Here is a 22,880-nt window from a genome sequence, read left to right on the forward strand (position 1 = left end):
TCATCTTTAAGAATTCCTAAACATTGAAGGTTTAGGTGAGTGTAGCTAAGTGGCTAAACCATGAGGCTTTTAAAGAGCGTACTTACTTTTTATTAATTCCAGTACTATTTACTTCGAGAATCCTATGAATTCATTAATCTTTATGTGCTTTAGTTTCCCAATTCATAAGATCAGAATATTGTGAAGGTTAATATATTAATGCATGTGAACCTCTATCTCAGAGAAACTATTATAAAAATTAGATACATGTTATCTTTTTTGTATTATCATTTGGTGCTCCCTTTGACTTACTGACTTTTTTTCTTCTGATATTGAAGCCCTGAAACCTGATTGCAGTATTGCAGGTGAGATAATCATTAGAGTTATATGAGGAATTGTAGGTTCAATCTGTCAATCTCTATGCAGTGCCTTTGTTTAAAAAACAAAACACCATATTAATGAGGCACTTAATTGTAGTGTTCATTTAGGCAACATACATTTTGTGGCTTCAGGATTTTATTCTAAGTTGCAAAAATTCTTTTGGTATAAAAGAAATTGATAGTTGGTTGGGGCTGAGTGTCCCAAAGGTATTTTATCTAAGTTATACAGATGTCCATAGACAATGTCATTTGTCAAGTCCTCCCTAAATATAGCACAGAATTAGAGTGATGCCGCTTATGTGTTAGATGAAATGATTTGTCCACACTACTGATTTGGTGGCTCACTAAAACCATCGTTGAATATGACAGAATTATCATTTAAATTGATGGCCTGAGGGTTCAGGATGCTGGCAGGATGATCCATATGAATTCTTCCATCTCATCTCAGCAAATTAATGAGGAGAGTTATTATATATAAAAAGATACATTCTACCATACATAGTAGCAATTCTCCAAAATAACTAAGTCCTGGAACAGATGACTTCAAACTCATGAAGTCCATCATTGGAATACTGTGTCTTGTATCTTAGTCAAAATACTACTGATATATTAGGCAAAGACCTACATTTGCCATTAAGGAGGAAACTTTTTACTTTGTTTTTAATGGTTACTGCATCTAGTTGTACAGTTCAGGTATTACACTTGGTATGTAGTAGTTGATTATTGTTTACTTGTTTTTAAATATCATATTGCCCAGGCATACCTAATGTCTGATTTCTGATTTTTCATTTATCTTTTCAAGTCTTTTGCCTTTCCACTGCTGCAAGAAATAATTAAGACTGAAGTCCCCATTTATTGCTGCCTTTTAGGGAAGCCAAGAATATAATTTGTTTGCATAATTGTTAATTATCATTCATTACCTCTGGAAAAACAAACGCAAACTTTTTTTTTTTTTTTGCTTAGGCAGTTGGGGTTAAGTGACTTACCCAGGGTCACACAGCTAGTAAGTGTCAAGTGTTTGGTCTGAGGCCGAATTTGAACTCAGGTCCTCCTGACTTCAAGGCCAGTGCTCTATCCACTGCGCCACCTAGCTGCCCCAGATGCAAACATTTTTAATACTGTTAGGAGATAAGTTGAATAGTCATCTGTCATTAAAGTAAATAGATATAGAGGATAAGAGCAAGAAAACAAATGAATAGTAATATAATATAGATTCAGATCTTTCTATGCTTTTCCTTAATGCTGTTTCTTGTACCATGTACCCAAACTCCCAAAGGGAATAATACAGTGATGTGAATACTACTTAGCAAATACTTGTGAGGAAAATGGCTGACTGAACCACTGAAAAAGATTTCTGTTCATGGCATTATGTCTCATGAATGCAAGTACTGAAGCCCTAAGACCAATTTAACACTTGTTATTTTCCACTGTTTTTATTTCAAATCAAACCAACAGATATTTACCGAGTATTGTGTGCAAGGTCCTGTACTAGACACCGTGAAGAATATAAAGAAATATAAAATATAGGCCCTGCATTCAACGAGCTGTGTTTAATTAGGTGCTTATAATCTAGTTTTACTTGAAAATACAGAAAAGCAGATGGTGTATTCCACTTTAATGATAAGCAAACATCCCAAAGGGCTGTGTTCCTTAATCTCTACTATCTTAACAAACATATTTAGATTTAAAACCTGAAATTTGCTCATTTCTTTTTCATATTTTACTAATATCAAATAGTATTAAGGAAAAGATAAAACTTACTTTTCTCATTAGGATTTTGGTTATTATTAGTTCCTGATCATTATTTGCTGAAATTAAGCAGATAAGGTTCATATTTAGAAAGAACAATGTAAAACCAATCTATATCTGAGATTGTGTCTATATACCGCAAATGCAGTTTCCTGCAGTTCTAGGTAATTTTAGCTCCAAAACACTTTCACCTAAAATATCCCAGATAATTAAAACAAAAGGTTTATTTTGCCATTTTGTTAAGTTAATTTCTTGGCTTTCTTCTTTATTTCCAAAGAAAGTACCTGAGAATTTCTTTCCATTGTTTAGCTCCTACTTTAACAAAGAACTTTTAGGAACATTTTGGTTTTTAAGTATTTGTGTTTTAAAGCCCTCTTAGTAATAGTACCTAATCTAGATATTTTACATTAATAGCTGAACCATGGGCTTCTTGTATAGATCCCTGAAAGACAAAATCATGAAACTTTTTACATTTACCTGACTGTAAATAATGTGTTCATTATCCAGGTGTCTGTCAGCTCTCTACTCTCCAGTTTAGCAGGTGCTCCTATATAGTTGGGAATTTTATAGATCCTGAGGGTGAGAAGAGGTCTCTTTGTTCTCTAGTGCAATATTGCACATGTATGCAGAGATAGCTGTTTACGTTCTGCTGCTGTCTTCACCACGTGTTTCTCTTCAGTACCCTCTACACTTTTGTACCAGTGAATATATCACAGCTTTATATTAGCCGTACTTGTCCTGTTGGTCCAGGCCTTTTGATCTTGGTCTGTTTATGATGACTGCACCATCGACAAGGAATATTTTATTTAGAGTTTCACTGTTCCATGAGTGATAAAAAATAGCATCTTTGTAGCTTTTGAAGAGCAAAGTTATCCAAAGGTGGTTACAACAACTACCACCACCACCGTCACCATTTACATAATGCTTTAAAGTTTGCAAAACTCTTTACGTGTTATCTCATTTAATCCTCACAACAACCCCATGAAGTAGGTGCTATAGTTATTACCATTTTACAGATGAGGAAACACAGGGTAGAGAGGTTAGGTGACTTGTCTGCAGGTCACACATCTGGTAAATGTCTGAGGCAGGATTCAAACTTGGGTCTTCCTGACTCCAACTCCAACACTCTATCCATCGGACCACCTCCCTAGACTAACTCCAGTTGATTTATATTTCATTTTACTCTCTGTATATTGTGAGTGCACATAGTTATTTAGCATATTTTCTCCCCGTCAGAATGTGAATCCCTTGAGGACAGGGACTGTTCTTGCCTTTCTTTGTATCCTCAGAGCTTTAACATAGTGGCTGGCACATATTAGATGCTTAATATAAATGCTTTTTGATTTGACCACTGTAGCTGACAGAGCTGGAAGCTTAACTGCAACTTACTGCCTTTTAAATTGGGCTCCTTTCCCAAAAATAAATATTGGGTTTGATTAGTATTGCAAAAAGTAGAAGTATTATTAACTGATAAATACTGCTAATTAACTAATAAATATTCTAATGGATCTGTGTTCTTATACATGTATTGATATCTATTCTGTGTATTCTATCCAGCCATGCAGATGGCAGCCCATCTATGGTTGCTTGTCCTTCTTGACCTTTATCCATGTCATTCCATTCCTCATAATGTCTACTAATAAAAGGAAAACCTAAAATATCCCTATTTGCTTATGGAGTGTGAGCCCGTAGCAAACCTGATAGAAGTCAGTTAGACTCAGAAAAGTATTAGAAACATTACTTTGTGTATAAAAATCATGCTCTAACTTCCTTTTAAAAAGCAAATTCTTACATTGTTGTTGACTGATAAGAAATTCAGTTTTTCTGTTTTCTTGTTTTTCTTATGACAATAGTATTGTCAATAAAAATGGAAAACATTTTGCAAAAATAGTATTGTCAGGTTGAAGTAATTGTGAACTTACCATTCTTATTTCACAGGAACAGCTACTTAAGATCATGATATAAAACTTCATACACACAATTACCAGTAACAACAATCTCAATCTTGTCACCATCTGCATTTCACATGGTGGAAGTAGTCTGGACACTCACATTTTCTTATTTGGTGGAAAGACTGGAACTCGGGTTTGCCAAATCTATTTTGTGTATTTTAGTCTCACCTAGTGGTGAATGGGACGTGGTGTGTGCTCATGCTGTAAGGGGAACACCGCAGGAATGGAAGGGGGTGTGGAGCACTTGTAAAAAGGCTTGTCTTTTGAATCTTGATTCAGACAAATCAGTTTGTTTATGACATGATCTCTCTGTGTGGTTGGTTTTCAGGGGAGATTTATTCGATTTCCCAAGCACTCAAGAAGTGGAAGATGAAAAAATGGAGGATGACCCTAGCCCCTGGCCATGCCAGCAACAGCCTATCAAGCATACTTCCCATGTTGAGGCCCCTGTTTCCCCAGCTGCACAACAGACTGTCACACAAGTGCCATCCAGTCCAGCAGGAGATACTGTGGAGATGAATGTGGCAGGAGATGAACAGGAAGACTCAAAAACCAGTCAGGACAAATCCAGTAAAGTCTTATCTACAAGCCCAGGAACCAGAGGGGAAAGCATTTGGCCCAAGACACATAACAAAGAAGTCCAGACAACAGAACATTCCCTTTGGGCTCCAATTGTTGTTTCAGTAGCAACACAAACCATGAAAGGAGTGTCTGAACAAGTAGAGGTGGGAACCAGCATGGCTGACCAGAACCTTGGGAAACAAGATGCTAAGGTACAGACTGAGAGGAGGAATGCTGAGAAGCCTGCAAATGTCTCAGGAGATGATACTGACTCTTTGCATAGCCAGGTAAGAACAGGTGTGGGGCCTCCCTGGGATCTTTTAAACTGTGTGATCTACTGGATAATAGTCATGTATTAGTCAACAGAGAAGATGAGACCTTGACAGTATAGGGCTATGTTTCCTATTGAGCATTAGGGATACTCTCACAATGGAAGTGGAGTGGGAGATGTTAGAATTATAACTAATTTCTAATGTTACAGGGAAAACTGAGTCGTATTTGAGTTTAAGTAGATCTCCTTTCTCTTGAAAGAACAGTCTGTACCCTATTTTGTGTCTCTCAGAATATTGTTGCCTTGAGTATCTTCCTGTCCTTTACTCACCTATCAGGACTTAGTCTACTTCCCTATAGTTCCTAGGAGTCCTTTTTATGGGAATGTGAGGAGGACTGAAAGTTGGTGGGAACGGGTTGGAGGAGGTACTGTTCATGATCAGGAGGAGCACAAGTAGTAGGATTAAAAAGAGGTCAGGTTAGAACTTGGGGACTGTGGAGAAGGTATTAAGATTTGTAGTGGGTGGGAAAGTATCAGAAACTGGTAAGATTTGGGGTGGAGGAAGAAATCTGATAATATAATAAGACACTAAAAATTAGTTGGTCTTAAGGACAAAGTTATATATTAGATTAACAAATCTGAAAATGAATTTTAAAGATTTCTTTAGATGGCTATGAGGTCCTTGGGAGGAAAAAAAATGGAAACTGATAGAGGGTCAGCTATGTGCTCTTACTTAGCCTATCAATAAATAAGTTAGGGGTCATCTTCACTTTGGATCTATTTAGGAAAGGCTTCTTTTTAATCATAAACCTCATCAGGTGCTTTCTGAGGGCGCCTGTGTTGAGCTGTAACACAATCCTAGCTCATTTCATTTATCCATGCATCTTTAGCAGTAAAACTCTATGAGGCATTATAAGAATCCTTTATTGCCTATAAAAATGCCTGGATAAAGAGGTGATGTTCTGAAAAGGTGTATTATCTCTAAGGTATGGTAGTTTCAACACACTTGGAGTAGATAATCCTGGCACAAGAGATGTACCACATCAGTCTCCTATTTCCCTGTTTTCCTCTTTGAGGTGTTAGTTGACTCTTACTGCTTAATAATTTGGGTCCATGTTTTAAGCTTTGGCTGTATGGCGTGGTGGATGGAGAGCCTGCCTTAGAGTGAGGAAGAACTGGTTTAGTCTCTGCCTCTGATACATTCTAGCTTAGTGTCCTTGGATAGGTCTCTTAAATTCTTAATATCCTTAGAAGCCCTCTAAGGCTATAAATTACAAAAGATTTGTCAGTCTGTATCAGTGGAGGGAATTTGTACACTGCATGTTCCCTACATAGATGAACTAATTGGTTCAGACCCCCCCCCCAAAATTAATTACTGCTTCTTTCTCTTTTCTCACCTAAAATCTTTTCTAGACCTATGATTTCATTGGCGTGGGGAACTTTTGAGTGAGGAAATTTCTTATACCAATTCAGATGGGCACAACTTGTAGGTATAGGGGATTGCCTGGCAGCCATGGGAAGTTAAGTGACTTAGGTCTCAGAGGCAGCGTTTGAACACAGGCCTTCCTAATGTTGGGGGCCAGCTTTTTTTTTTTTTTTTTTTTTTTTGGTGAGGCAATTGGGGGTTAAGTGACTTGCCCACAGTCACACAGCTAGTGAGTGTTATGTGTCTGAGGCCAGATTTGAACTCAGGTCCTCCTGACTCCAGGGCTGGTGCTTTATCCACTGTACCACCTACCTGCCCTCATGGGGCCAGCTTTCTATGTACTATGCCATGATGCCCCTTTCCTTGCAAACAGTGGTAAACTTTATCTGTACTTAACATGGAGAGCGGTCATCTTAAAGTCTGGAGATCTGACTTCTAGTCCCAGCTTTGCCATTGACTCATATCCCTTTCATCTTTTGATGCTTTCTGTATGGTGAAAAAGCCAAGGATGTAGAAACTTTTAATGCTATCCATTGTGGTTAAGACTTAGGCCTGTTTTGTGGCATCTAGGTAGCGCAGTAGATAGAGCTCTGGCCTTGGAGTCAGGAGGACCTGAGTTCAAATGTGGCCTCAGACACATGACACTTACTAGCTGTGTGACCCTGGGCAAGTCACTTAACCTCAATTGCCTCACCAAAAAAAGCAAAAAAAAAAAAAAAGACAGCCCTGTTTTAGTGGAAACTAATGTGCTCCTGTAGTCCTTAAATTTTGAATTATGTCCCTGCAACTAAGATTTCTCTGTATTCAAAGGAGTGTTTTCTTTGATATTGCTCTTGTCCACTTCATTTATGAATAAAAAAATTAAGCTTTTCACTCTCTTAAAGGTCTTTTTCGGAGAGCTATTCATGAGAGAAAACAACATTAGTTTTTCTGTCCTTTCCTTTTTCATCTCTGTCTTACCTGTTTTTCTGCTGATATCAGTTGGTTTCTCCCATTGTATGGCTTCTGTATTTGTACAGACTGCTTAGATAGCCATATGATTATATTTAAGGAATGTACAAATGCTATGGGGCATTTTTATTCTCTTTTATTTTTGTGGCTGTCTGATGTAATAGCTATACCATATAGAATTGTGATAGTGTGGCTAAAGCATTCCACTTGGGATTAAGAATTCTTTAGTTCAGACCTTGCTTCAGACCTTTGATGGCTCTGTGAATCCAAGCAAATCACTTAACCTTGTTTAGCCTCAGTTTTCTTACCTGAAGAATGGGAGTAATAATAGTACCTGCCTCCTACAGTTGTTGTGAAGATCAAATGAGATTATTTATTTTTATATATGTGTGTGTGTATATATATATATATATACACACACACATATACACAAACCTTTAAACTACAAATGTTATCTATTATCATTACAATCTATTACTTAGTACCTATCTATGAATAATAATGTTTAAATTTCAACCTTTGTGTTAGAATGTCTTAGATTTCTTAGAAACTTATTTTCACAGGGTAGCTTTTTATTAACATGTTTTCCCCACTTCAAGTATGAAAAGTAGAAAATATGAATTTATTTCATTCTACGTATTTCCCTCGTGGCAAGTGATTTCACTTTCAGCAGTAGCAGCAAAAGGATGTATTATGGAGGCTTGGTCTGAACAACTGAAAAGATGTGTAAATCCTTTCACCTTTAAAGCAGTACTAGCAGGGGTGAACTGTTCTGAACAAGCATTCGCTCAATCAGCAAGCATTAATACGCCCTTTATGTGTCAGGCACTGTACTAGGAGCTAGAGATAAAGGAACAAAAATGAAATGATGTATGCTTACAAGTAGCTTACATTCTAACAGGGAACATAACATGTGTAAATAGGTATTGCAAAAGAAATACAAGGTAACCTTGGTAGGGAGAGTGCTATTAGCTGGAGGGACTGGCATAGGATTCATGGAAAAAGTGGTGCTTGAGCTCAGTTTTTTGCGGATATCATGGATTCTGAGAAGTGGAGGGTTGAGAGGTGCAGTCAGTGCAGACGTGGCAGTAGGAAATATATTGTCAAGTTTTAAGATGTTTGACTGCACTTTAGAGTATGTGGAGGGGAGTGATATGTAATATAGAAAGCAAAGTTGAGACCAGGTTGTAAGGAACCTTAAAAGGCAAACAGAAGAGTTTAGAGATCATAGGTAGCTGTTGGGGTTTATTGAGGTGTATGGTGGGGGACAGAGGGAGAGACAGTGACAAGATTGGAACTGCACTTTATGAAAAAATCACATCAGTACCTCTGTGGAAGATGTATGGGAATGGAATATGGCAAGGAAGCTAGTTAGGAAACTGTAAAAGTCCAAGTGAGAGATGATGAGGGTCTAAGTGGCTATGCAAGTGGAGAGAATGGGACAATAAACATGAGATGTTGTAGAGGAAATAACTATTGGTATGAAATAATGTGATGTTTATATTTAAGTGATTAATTTATTTGTTTGAATTCTTTAGTTTTTGTAGTTCCTTGTGAAATATGAATCTTGCAAGTGTATGTCAGAAGTTACAACTTATTAGCTATCAGAATTCGTATTTGAAAAACCTTTAATGTGGGAAAGATCATAGGTTTAGAGCTGAAAAGAAAGCTCAGAGCTAATCTAGGCCAAATCCCTTACACATAAGGAAACTGTGGCTTAAGAGATTAAATGACTTAAAATAGCTAGTGTCAGAGCTGGGATTGGAACCTAGGTCATTTGACTTCATAGTCTGCTCTTTTTACATCTCTACCAAGACCTTTAGTTATAACTCATATACCGTATTTCCCACCGTAGAATTCATATTAGAAAGAAACCTTATAAATATAATGAATATGATAAATCCTTCCATATAAGTACAGTTCTGATTCCATAATGGAGATTCCATACTGGAGAAAAACTAAATGAATGTAACAATTCGGAGGAAGTTTTTTCCCTAGAACCAGCACTTCACTTGTGATCAGTTCATAGTAGAATGAGAAAAATTAAAATAAAAAAATTAAATTTTAATTTCAAAAAAATTTTTTAAGAACTAAAAATTTGTAAAAACAGCATGGCATTACATAGAGGACTGGCATTCGAGTCAGGTAGACCTAGATTAGAGTTGCCTTTGACGCATACAATCTGCGTGACCACAAGCAAGTCATTTTTTCCCTCAGTGCCTCAGACAACCCTCTGAGAGTACAAATTGCAAGTTGCAACTGTGATGTGGGTACGGGAGGTTTACACACCAGGAATTCTACATTGATGAAATCACAAAACTGGATGGAAAAAAATTATATGTTTTATTTTCTAGCATGAGCCAAGTTTCATTCGTTGTTTTCACATGTCAGCTTTCATAAAGGCACAAGGTTTTATTTGAGTTAATAAATTATTTTTCTTTATGATAAAACTATAAACAGGATTCTCACTTGATCAAAATTTGTTTGTAGACATTAACCCAAGTCTTTAGGTGTAATACATATACGGTATATCTATTGAGTAGATTATGTACTTAATATTTAAACTCTGGGAGAAATCTTATATCTGGTTCTAGCTGTAACTAATTCATGTAGTTTTACTGTATTCAAATTTCATGAAACACATTAATTAGATCATTTTGAACTGGTTGGGTCATAGTTATATCCATTTGTAGTAATGTGTTAATTCTCTGTTCTGCTGTTTAAACATTATAGGGAGAAGAAGAATTTGACTTGCCTCAGCCCCCACCTGGCCAGGTCTTACATCGCCACATGCGAACTATACGTGAAGTACGCACGTTAATTACACGTGTTATCACTGATGTATATTATGTAGATGGCACAGAAGTGGATCGAAAGGTGACTGAGGTAATAATACACTAGATTTAAGTGTTAATAGTGTCAGTAGAATGTTACCTTGGATTTTTTTAACCACCCTATCTCTTCCCTGTATCCCCATTATTCAGCTATTGATACTTTGTTTTCTGTATGAAATTGAAAGGGTGAAGTAGCTCAGGGACCTCAGCACAAGGCTAGAAGTTAATGATTCTGATTTCTGATCCTCTCCCAGTCCTGATTTTCTTATGTAGCACTGAGGTTGTCACTTAACCTCTTAGTGATATCTTTTCTTTTAATGTAGAGATTTAGAAATCACTATCAAGCTTTCTTAGATATGCAGTATTGATAAGGAGTAGCAAACTGAAAATACAATTTAAAATTTTTATGTAACATTTAAAAACCTTTGTATAGGATCATTGGATTTAAAGTTGGAATGAATCTTAAGAGATCATCTAATCCACCTCTATAATTTTGTGAATGGGAAAACAGGCCTCATGGTATGGAATGCCTCAGGTCATACAAGTACTAAATTGAAAAAAGTAGGATTGGAATCCAATTTCTTTGACTCCAAATCCTTTATCACACTGTAATTCATATGCATATTGTAATACAGTCTTGCAAGGCATCTGTTGTAATTACCCAATCAATCACAGAATCATAGATTCAGAGCTGGAAGGGACCTTAGAGGTCATCAAGTCCAATGCCCTCATTATATAGATGAGGAAACTGGGCTGGAGAAGAGATTGAGGGATTAGTTCAGGGTCACATAGCCATTATATAAGGTAGGATTTGAACACAGGTCTTCCTGACTCCAAAGCCAATGCTCTTTTCACCACTCTAGGTTGCCTCTTTTCCTCCAGCTTTGGAATGTTGGGAGTAGACTCCCTGTGAAATTCTGAAAGTTCATGTTTTTGAAAGCTGACATAGATTCATCTTCAGACTCAGGTCTGAGTTTTTAGTGATCATGTTGCCACTTGTTCTGGTTAAAGTTCTGGACTTACCTCAGAGGTAGAGCTGAAATTGAACTTACTGAAGGAATCACATATTAGAACTTTTGCTGATGAGTCTGATTCAGAACTGGAGAAACAAGGCAGGAGATGTTTTTACTTTTGTATCTAGATATTCAACATAGTTTTCAGTTTCTTTGGCTATTTTAAGAATCTAGTAAGAGGTTCATTATTGAGCATTTGAAAGAACTAATGCTTTTACATACAACTGTACCTCTAAAAGTGGTGAAACATCACATGGATTGCATTAAGGTTTACAAAGCACTTTCTTCACAGCAGGTTTGTTAGGTAGTAGTGGGAACATTCTTATCCACATTGTATATAGACGTATTAACTGAGGCACAAAAAGGTCCAATGACTTGTCCACATGCACACATAGCAAGTTTTAAAGCCAGGATCTACCTTACTGGACTTTGTGTTGCTGTTCCTGCTGTTTGGATATTACTCATATTAGTGATTTGGAGTAGTCTTTCATATGGTAGCTGATCATTTACATTTTTTCTTCTGAAAATTATTTGTTCATTATATTTGATTACTTATTTTAGGGAGTGCCTTTTGGTCTTATATATTTGAGTCAGTTCATTGTTTATCTTGGATTCTTTTTGGGACTGGATCTGTGATTTCAACTTATGAGTTGAATTTGACTGCAATTTGACTTGCTTGGGGTCATCCAACCAGTCTGCTTCACAGTGGAGACTGGAACCTTGGTCTGCCTGAGCCCAAGGCCAGCTCTGTCCACCATACCATGTGCTCTCTGTATGTATTGACATCTGACTTGCCAGAAATATTTAATGCAAACCCACGTTTGGTTAAGAATGTGTCCTCCCCTCCCCCTTCCTTCACAATTCCCCTCACCTGCCCCCCCCCACCCAAGCCATAGTTGTGAAAGAGATCTCCTGTTTTCTAAATCTTTATATGTGACTTTTTTATTTAGACTGTGGGTGTGAGATACTGGTATAATCTTAATTTCTATTTTCTTCCAATTTTTCCATCAATTCTTATTGAATAGTGAGTTATTTACCCAGTAGTTTGATTTCTTGGCTGCTATGTTTGCTTATTTCTGGGTCTGGTTAATGCCATTTATCTACCTTTCTCTTTTGAATCACTATTAAAGCAGTTTTCAGTTTTACTTATATTTCTAACATAGTTTGTGATCTGGTAATGCCCTTGTCCTCTTAATTCTTTCTTTTCCCCATTGTTTCCCATAAGGCTTCAGACCTTTTGTTCTTTTTGAGTGAATGTCATTATTTTGTCAAGTTCCATAAAGTACATTGCAGTTTGAGTGGTGTCACAGCCCAGTGGACACTGGACTGTGGTTCCATCTTCTTGACCTTTTCACACATAGATCTAATAGGACACTTGTGCTCACTGATGCTTGTCCTGCTTGTTGTTGGTACCTCTTCCCATGTTTTATAAGCCATCCTTTCCATCCCAAAGTTACTTTCTTCAGGGATAGTGAGAGAACCCTCACTTTCTGTTTGAAGATTTTCTCTGCACGTTAAAATTCTCAACCCATATGCCTATATCTGTGAGAGCTGTGCTGAGGCAGCCTGCCACTTCATCTAAGGCATTCGCTCGGGGGGTTTTTTAGAAAAAATAGTTCTATATCCAACATTGGGTGCTTTTCTGTTATCATGTTAGTCTTATTTCAAGAATGAAGAAAGTCACATTCTCTTCTAGACTGTAGTCCCTTCAGTTCCTTCTTCAGTCCCTTGTAGTTCCTTCTCCCTATACCTGCCCTGGAAAACATGTACATTGAAGTCTGAGGAAGGGCCAGTATTGTAAAATGTAAGTAACGTTGGACTTGGAATCAAAAGACATAGGTTTGAGTTCAAGTTCCAGTACTCAGCAGTTGTGTTATCTCATACAAGTCATCTCTTAGCTCTGAGTCTCATTTCCTCATCTGTAAAATGAAAATATTAATCCTTGTATTAGTCACCTTAATACTAGAAGTAGCAGCCCTTATCGTTACATTTCCTTACTGGGTAATAGATAAAGAAGCTTGTCAAAGGTAAGAAAACAACAGGAATTATTTTAAGACTTTTTTTACTCACCTTAGAGGCCATTGAGGACTTGTGACAGATGGGAAGCCAGAAGGCACACTCTTCTATCATTTTAATGCCCCTTAGTGATCATAGAATAAATTCATCCCTATTGTCTTGCCTTAAACAAGGAAATTTAGAGGTCCCTTTGTCTTTTAGACGAGGCACAGTGAGGTTGGTTAAGTGACTTGCCAAGGACACATAGGTAGTAAGTGGCAGAGCTGAGATTCTAATTCAGATATTCTTTCCATGGCAGCAGGCTTTCTTCAACTTCCCTTTGTGGCCATTTGGGGGAGTATGCACACTCTTGAAGAATGGAGCTACCTTGTACAGTTGTTTAAATAGGGATATATTACTACCAGTGCTCACCACTGAGCCTGTATCAGACATTTGCCATATAAATGTTCAGAACTAATGTGAGGAGTTGTCTCATATTCTGTGTAAAGACACACACCAGAAAATTCTTACATAAGGTATTGATGTACTGATGATTATGACTTTAGTCATTTACCAGATAAATTAAACTGTTGATATCCTTGTTGTTTGTCCTTCATTTTCAAAGAGGACCATGACATCAAGAAGGTGATGTCATGACTTGGATTTCAGTGAGGCAGTAAATTGGAGTTAAGTGAGTCAGGGCTGTGCAAAGTCACCAGCCTCACTCTCTCCTCCAGAGCCAGGGACCCAACTGGCCATTTCCAGTTGGGCAACATTCCTTCCTTCCTTCCTTCCTCCCTCCTCTCCCTCTGCCAACATAGGGAAGCATACCCTTACCTGCAGGTGCTCTACCCAAAGGAATATAAATTTTGATCAGTGAAACCTCACAAGATGTCTTGGGGTTTATGGGCTAGATTTCTTTTTTAAGGACCTTGCTTTAAATCCTAAACATTCTGGCTCTCATTGATTAGCCAACAGTAGGTCCCAGCCCAAGCCTCACTGGGTCATTGTTTGGCCTTTGATGGCTCAGAGTGAGTGTAAATAGCAGCTGTTTCTGCTCAGAAACACTGAGGATCTTTTCCTCCCAGATTGATTTTTTTTTAACTAGGTAAAAGAGGCCATTCTTTGCTTCACTTCTTACCTAGCTTTAATCAATTGGTGTTGCCTCAAACAAACTGAGACTTGGGAAAGACCTTAGCTTAAAAAGGTCAAGGTCTCCCACTGCATCCAGGGCCATCTCCAGTTGTCCTGATATGTATCCTAGTGTTTTTGTTTATATATACTGATCCTGTAAAGGGCTCCTCAGGGTACATTGTATCTGATGAAAACGTATTTTGATGAATAATATTCTTAATGGTTGCACTAATTAAAATAAATACCCTATTTCATATTCTTTGAGCTACTCTTATAGTCAGTAATTATATTAATTTTTGTCTCTTGGCTTGAAAAACTCTATTTCAAACATCCAGTAAAACTTACAGTATTACTGCTGTGTATAGTAATAGACTGACTAGTTTAAAGATTATTGTCTCCATTTTACAAATGAGGAGAGTTAGATTCAAGAGTGAGTTGGTGGGGGTGGGACTCAAGTTTAGGTCTTCTGATTCCAGATTCACAGTTGTTTGCCTTTCAACCCACTGCCTCTTTAAGACTCAAATATGCACGTTTTCAGCAATTTCTAGCTATATTTTATCTAGCAACATTTGAGGTATGTATTTCGGGATAACAAAATCATTTATTTTGCATTTCACAGAACAAAATTTCTAGGTGTACTCTTGTCTCCTAGTGCACCTTTTTAGTAGAGGATGTTTAAATGGTGTTTACCAGTTACTTTTATATTCTCTAGTACTCCTTTTGTTCTGTTCGTGTGAAGGAAGAGGATCATGGGGTAATGGAAGAAATCTTGAGGAGTGAGCTAAGTCCTGACTGCCACCAACTCCTTCTGTCATCTTGGGAAAGTCATTTCACATTTCTGGGCCTCATTGTCCTTATTTATAAAATGAGAGGATAAAGTTAGATTATTTTAAATTTTACTTTAGCTCAATATTCTATGATTCATCAAAACCAGTGGTTAACAGAAATATGATTTCTAAAGAAATAGGCCAACCTCTCATAAAAAGTATAGCTCAGTAAAAGAAAAGAAAAAAGTGCTTGTGTGTATGTGTGTGTGCATGTGTGTGACATAGATATTCTTGTAAGTTGTTAATAATTTGATGCTCAGTACTCAAGGATCTGTGAATTCATTGATATGGATATTCGATAGACTGTAACACAAATCTGACTGCCCATTCTTTGTGATTTTTGTTCATATTCTAGCATAAGTTTAACATAGGATTCCAATATTCTGGAGGCCTTTGTAACTTTCTGCTGACATTGTAAAGATGCCAGTGGAGAATTCTCACTGTCTTCTTATACCTTGCCTTCACCATGTAATCAGAACCATTTTCTCTTCCATTCACACATTTTCCTAATTACATCTTTTACTCTTTTTCCAAGTTGCTCTTTGGTTATATATCGCAGCCTGCTCATAACTGCCATGGAAGAGAACCTTTCAGAGGTAGCATTTTGCTGCTTCTGAAAGTCAGTTGCAAAACTATAAAGACATGGTCCATTGTTGAATAATTCTTGAGAACGAATTCTTTTTACTTGAAAAAATATCCTCATTGAGGATACCTTCAGTTTATGTGGAGATGAATCTCGTAAAAATTTTGTGGAGATAGGAAAGTGGGTTTGTAGATCAGTAGTTGATGTTTGTTCAGTCACTTTTATTTGATAGTAATAAAGGGTCAAGATTTTTTTCCCACATCTTTGATGCCATTATTTAAATATATCTTGTGACTTGATTTCTCCATGCCTTATAATGTGCTTGACTCTTGCAAGTAACTGTTTTTTCTGTGTATATTTAGTCTATTTCAAATGTATTTTCCATCCTTGTTCTCTTTAGTTCCATTCCTGTCTTGCATGTAAGCACATCTGGGATTGTGACGCTAATGCCTTAGTCTGGTGACTCCACTGTTTCGGTGGTAGAAATTTGTTATAAAAATCTTTGCAGATTTTTTTCTCATTTTTTTCTTCTGCTTGTTTTCCTTCTATTTTCAACCTTAAACATGCTTGGGATGGCTTTTCAACTGTTTCTTTCTGCTTTATGATGTGAAACTGCTTGTAATCATCTATAATCCTTTTTGATAAGATTTTACAAATGAGTTTATGTTTTAAATTGGAGTTGTCTTTGGTTGTGCTCTCTCTCTCTCTCTCTCTCTCTCTCTCTCTCTCTCTCTCTCTCCACTTGGCACTAAAGTGAGTGAAGTGTTTCCTGATTAAAATACTTTCTGGAATCTTTTGGTCTTGTAGCAACTACTTTACATTGATTAAACTTCTCTATAAAATAATATTTATGATAATCCATGTCAATGTAATTTCTATTTTACATTACCTACTTTTCATTATTGCTGATTTAAATAATTCAGGATTGAGTGTTTCTCATCTGTATATGCCATCTCTCTTTTTTGTTTTTCTTCTTTTACTAATTCAGTTTTTTTGGTATTCTGGCTATATAAACAACAGGGATAAAGCCCACATCAGTAATAAGCCTTTTCTTGTTCATTAAAATATAATCCATTTTTTTGCACTTTCATTAAGTACTCTTCTTTTCCAGTGCCTGTCAATTCTTTTCTTGAAGAAAATGTTCATGACGTAAAGATGTGAGAAGACTTTGTAGTCTTCAAGCCTTCAGCAATATTCATTCCTTCTTCCTGAACTGTGCTTCATGATCTACTTCTCACATCCTCACTATCACCACTTTTACATTGAAGTCAATGAATATCAAAACATATATTGACTTAGTTTGTAGAGTTTTAACTGCTTTGTAGAATTCTTTTTTTAAACTTCTTTTTCCTTTCTAGCCATTGTTGATGTGTGGTGGTGTTTTTCCAATATTTTTCATGGGAACTGCAATATGAGATGACCAAACATCCTGTGAATGTTTCTTATTGTCTGCAATAAAGCAATCTCTACCTTGACTCCTTTTTTTGTCTCTTCAAGGAGTACTATTAAGACCACCTTCCATTGGCTGCAGCTTGCTTCTTTTTTCAGATTTAGCCTATAGCAAGAAGGTCAAAATTGATATGATTCAATTCCTCCAGAATTAGGCCTGCTCATTGGTCCTTGGATAAGGATATCACGTGTGATTGTTTGTGCCCTTTGTCCCCTTTTCCATTACTCTGTCCCTGTGACAGAAAAAGCAGAAGGGAGTCATGTAGTACTAGGGGCCATTTTGTATCTTTTAATTCCTGGTTTGCTATGGCCAAAGAATTCACTGTCAAGTGGTCATCTTCTGGTATAAACTTCTCCATACTTAATTAGTCTGGTCTTCAGAAAACAGACTCTTTAGGGAATGCCATACTCCGTGACTTTCAAGCATTGTAGAACTGGCCAGAACTTAAGACTCTTCAAGCCCAGGGTCACTCCCTCACCAGGACACAGGGCATCAGAGTAGAACTTTGTGAAGATATTAATAACCACCAGAATAGTAAACATTTATTGAGCACTTGTATGCCAGACTCTAGGCTAAGCCTGGGGATTCAAAAGCTGAAATGGAGTAGTTTCTACTTAAAGGAAGTTCCATTCTTTTGTGGGAAAAGACATGTAAACATATAAATGAACAAGGTGGTTGGAGGTGAGGGGGCACAGAAAGGCACTAGTAGCTGGAGAGGATCATGAAAAACCTTGTATAGGAATTAGTGCTTGAGCTGAACTTTGAAGGAATTTAGGGACGCCTAAGAAGTAGAAGTACAGAGGTAGTGTGTTCTGGGCAAAAGTAAATAGATGGGATATAGAATGTCATGTATGAGGAATAGTCAGAAGGGCCAGTTTGGCTGAAGCATTGAATATATTAAGAGGGGTAACACATAATAAGACAAATTAGGTTGGAGCCACGTTTAAAGGGATTTAAGTGCTAAACAGAAGAGTTTTATGTTTTGTCCTAAAGGCAAAACAGAGATAGGAGCTTGTAGAAAAGGAACTGTACCCAGGAAGTCACCAAACTGTACATTCCCTTTCACCATTTGATACTACTTATTCTACTCCTAGCCGTATGTTCCAAAGCAAAGACATATGGAAACAACTCACGTACAAAAATGTTCATAATGGCTCTTTTTGTTATAGCAAAGAACTGGAAATAGTTGGTGCCCGTCTTGTGGGGACTGACTGAACAAATACTTGTATGGATTTAATGGAATATCATCATCCATAGGAAATAACAAATATGAAGACATCAGAGAAACTTGGAGAGATTTGAATGAACTGAATCAAAGTAAAATGAGTAGAACTAGGAGAATAGATATCATGATAGCTACAACAATATAAAGGAAAAACTGAAAGACTTCAGAATTCTGATCAATGCAAGAACCAGTCATGACTTCATAAGACTGATGATGAAGCACGCCTCCTGCCACTTGTAGAGAAGGGATGAACTAGAGGTGTAGAATGAGATACATTTTCAAAGATAGCTAATGTACTGATTTGGCATTCTTGGTTTACTTTATTCCAAAGAAGGGCTTTTCTTTGAGAAGTGAGAGTAGGTGTGAGTTAATGGAAAGTGATAGGAATGCCCCCTCCCCCCCCCCAAAAAAGGTGGAGGGAAGAGTATTGATAAAGCATGAAAACAATACGCAGAAGAAAACAGAAAAGTTCGTAAGGGGCCAGAAACAAATAGGGCAATTTTGTTATTATCTTATTAAAATGATACTTTAAAAAACCCAAACTTTGGTGATTGATTATTAAGTTTATAATAAAAAAATCTTTTTTTGGTAATTTTTAAAAAATTTTAAACTGAAATACAAATTGAGAAAAGAAAAAAAAAATTGCCATGAGGCAGGTGAGAGGTGAGAGGATTCAGTATAAAACAATAAATTTCTATTTCAAGAAAACCTACGAAATAAATACTAGACGTTGTTTTAAAAGTTGCCCAGCTTTGCTTCCTTGTTGGTTTTCTTTTGTTCTCTGCTGTGTACTTTTATTTTACTTTTTTTCCCTCCCTCTGCCCACCACCCTAAAGAAGGCTACAATTAAGTGTGGATATATATCCATATGCATAGATTTCTATAAACATATATGTATTCACACGTATATACTCATACACATACTTATGAGACCATAATTGTTTATTCCACCTGTCATCTGTTTTTCCGAAGGTGAATAGCATCTTCCTTCATAGGTCCAAGTCTTTCCATGTTTTTCTAAATCAGTCAACTTATCGTTTCCTATACCATAGCAATATTCCAACCAATCACATGCTATCAGAGAGATTGGCTATGAAAGTTTTTCCCCATTTCTGCATTTCTTCTATTCTTGGTTACATAGGTTTTATAATTTAAATAATTGAAATTATCCTTTTTACACTTCAACGCTCTTCCTTATAATATAGTTTAAGGTCTGATACTGCTGAATCTACTTCCTTTACATCTCTTTTTCCTGGTTTCTTTGAAGTTTTTGACCTTTTGTTCTTCCATAGGAACTTTGTTATTATTTTTTCTAATTGGGTAAAATAATTATTTAGTAATTTAATTGGGAAGACATTGAATAAATAGATTAGTTAAGTAAAATTGTCATTTAAAAATTTATATTGTCTTTATCTACCCATGACAAATATTACTTCAGTTATTTAGAACTGAGTTTATTTGGATAAAAAGTGTTTTATGTTTATGTTCCATATAGTTCCTGTGTCTGTTTTTGTCAGGTATATGCTCAGGTGTTTTATATGGTCAAGGTATTTTAAATGGTCTAAAACAGGGGTGGGGACCCTGCTGCCTGGAGACCACATGTGGCCCTCTAGGACTTCAATTGTAGCCCTTTGACTGAATCCAAACTTCACAGAACAAATCCCCACCGAACAAATTCCCTTAATAAAAAGACTTGTTCTGTGAAGTTTGGATTCAGTCAGAGGGTTTCACATGAGGACCTAGAGGGCCTCATGTGGCCTCCAGGCCTCAGGTTCCCCACCCCTTGTCTAAAACAATATTAAATAATATTGCTGATATATAGTGCAGTTTTTCTATTTTTCATTTTTGATTAAACCTATTTTAACTTTAACTTTGTCTAGGATCATGATTACTATCCCTGCTTTTTTTACATACTAACTTCTGCTTCTGCCCTTTATATTATCTTTTGTGTTTATCTCTCATTTTTGTTGTTTCCTGAAAGCAACATATTGTTGAATTCAAATTTTTAATCTGCTATCCATTTCCATTCTATGGGTGAATTCATCCCATTCACATTCTAAGCTGCAACTGCTTATTGTGTGTTTTCCTCCTTCCTGTTTTTCCTCATTATTCTTCTCACCCTATCTACCCTATCTCTCCTCACTCCTTTGCTTTACTTCTACCTACTACCTTGCCCTCCTATTTCTTAACCTACCCACTCCTCTAAAAGTCCCTCCTTATCCTCTCCCCCCATCCTATTCCCTTACCCTCTTATTTCTTTCTGAATTTAGAATACTTTTATACACACACAGGCACACACACACACACACACACACACACACACACCCCTTCCCTCTCTAACTCGTTCCAGCACTACCTGTCCTCCCCCCATTAGCTTCTTCTGTATTAGTTTTTCCTTTTATCTCTCCCTACACAGTTTTACTTTTTTAGAATCACCCCATCATATTCCGCTCAGTCCAAGCCTTTCTTTCAGACTACTCAAATAATAAGGACAATCATTTTCACATATATGAAGTAAACAATTTGACCTCATGGAGTCCCTTACAATTGGCCTTTAATGTTTATCTCATATTTCTCTTGGATGTTGTATGTTGTATTTTCCCTTAAGTTCTAGGGTTTTTGTCACAAAAACCTGAAAGTCTTTCAGTTAGTCTATTGTTTTTTGTTTGTTTGTTTTTCATTTAGGACTATACTTCACTTTGTTGGGTAAGTTACCCTTGGTTCTTTTGCTCTACGGAATATAGTATTTCAAGACCTACGGTCCTTCAATGTAGTAGCTGCCTGGTCTTGTGTAATCCTTACTGTAGCTCCATAATATTTAGATTGTTTCTTTTCTTGTTGCTTCCACTATTTTCTCCTTAACATGAGAGTTTTGAAACTTGGCTATGATGTTCCTGTAAGTTTTCCTCCTGAGAGCTCTTTCAGGTGGTAATCAGAGCATTTTTCCTTTTTCTACTTTGCCTTCTTGTTCTAAAACTTCAGGGCAATTTTCCTTGATAATTTCTTGTAATATTACTGTATCAAGATTCTTTTTTCTTATCATGATTTTCAAGTAGTCTTGATTATTCTTCTCGATCTGTTCTCCAGATCAGTTGTTTTTTTGATGACATGTTTCACTTTCTCTTCTATTTTTTCATTCTTTTGATTTTGTTTTATGATTTCTCGGTGTCTTAGAATGTCATTAGCTTCCCCTTGCCCAATTCTAGTTTTTAAGGAATTATTTTCTTCCTTAAGTTTCTGATTCTCTGTTTCCAGTTGGTTCACTTTCTTTTCATAATATTCTTGATTTTCTTGGATTGCTCATATTTTTTTCTAATTTTTCCTTGATCTCTCTTATTTGATTTTTAAAGTCCTTTTTAAGTTCTTTCAAGAACTCTTTCTGTGACCATTTCATGTTCTCATTGAAACAGGAGTGGTTTTTTTATTTAGCTCCATTATCTTCCTCTGAATTTGAACCCAGATCTTCTCTATCCCCATAGTAACTGTCTGTGGTTGGGATCTTTCTCCTTTGCTTACTCACTTCATTTATTGATAGCAGCTGTTACTGTAATCAAGTTCTGGTCCCGAGGTATGGGCAATGATGCCTTAAGCCTCAGATCCTTCCTACTGTTACTTTCTGAGGTCCAACCTGGGGCCCAGCCTTGGGCTGTCCTCTCTCCTCCTAAGCCACAGCTAGGGCCCCCAGCCACGCTTACCCACAAATGCTCTTGCTCCCTCTGGTCCCTCAGGTGGCTGCAAACTACAGCCGTCCTTTCTGCCCTGGAACTGAAACCAAGGACTCTGCTCTCCTGCCAGTGTCCACAGCCAGCAGGGCTCCTGCCCCTCGCCACTGCACTCACCAGGTGTGTGCTAGCTCCTTCTCCCTGCAGCCACAGTCTGGGACGTGGATGGTTGGCACAGATGTGCTTGGCATCCCTCGACAATGGAAGGTCCTTCAGTCTTCTCCTACTCAGCTGTCAGACATCCTCCTCACCCCCCAACACTGTCCTTGAGATGAAAGTTTCTAAGGCTGGGGCTGCCTCTTAACCCAGTTGCCCCCAGGACTTGTTTGTTGCTTCTGTGGAGTTGGCCTGGAGGTGTCTGCACTTCACTCAAGCCGAACCTCCACCAGGTCTTTCCTGGGGTCTTCTCAGATTGTCTTAGGAGAATAATTACTTCACCCCTTGTTTATTTCTGCTGCTTTGAGGCTGATGATGTCTTTCTTTTGTGGAGGAAATTTGGAAGGCCAAAAGTTTTCTGACGTACTCTACCATCTTCCCAGAATCCTCTATGAAATTTTTTTTTTCTTTTGGCTAGGCACTGGGGTTTAGTGACTTGCCCAGGGTCACACAACTAGTAAATATCAAGTGTCTGAGGTAGGATTTGAACTTAGATCCTCCTGACTCCAGGGCCGATGCTCTATCCACTGCGCCACCTAGCTTCCTCTTTTTTTTTTAAAATTAATTTATTTTTAGTTTTCAGCATTCACTTCCATAAGCTTTTGAATTTTAAATTTTCTCCCTTTCCTTTCCTGCTTCCCTCCCCAAGATGGTGTACAATCTGATTTAGGT

At 37.2% G+C, this 22,880-nt stretch overlaps 1 protein-coding gene across 1 annotated transcript in view; it reads left to right on the top strand.

Annotated features, from left to right (window-relative positions):
• Positions 1 to 22,880, top strand: part of TP53BP1 (tumor protein p53 binding protein 1) — a 130,686-nt gene that overhangs the window by 79,676 nt on the left and 28,130 nt on the right. Inside the window, exons 17-18 of the mRNA XM_027869976.1 lie at positions 4,389 to 4,908; positions 10,003 to 10,155. Coding sequence (XP_027725777.1) covers positions 4,389 to 4,908; positions 10,003 to 10,155 — 673 coding nt within the window. The remainder of the gene's footprint in view (positions 1 to 4,388; positions 4,909 to 10,002; positions 10,156 to 22,880) is intronic.

This window comes from Vombatus ursinus, unplaced genomic scaffold, assembly GCF_900497805.2.
Source record: "Vombatus ursinus unplaced genomic scaffold, bare-nosed wombat genome assembly UNPS02014794.1, whole genome shotgun sequence".
NCBI classification, from domain to species: Eukaryota; Metazoa; Chordata; class Mammalia; order Diprotodontia; family Vombatidae; genus Vombatus; species Vombatus ursinus.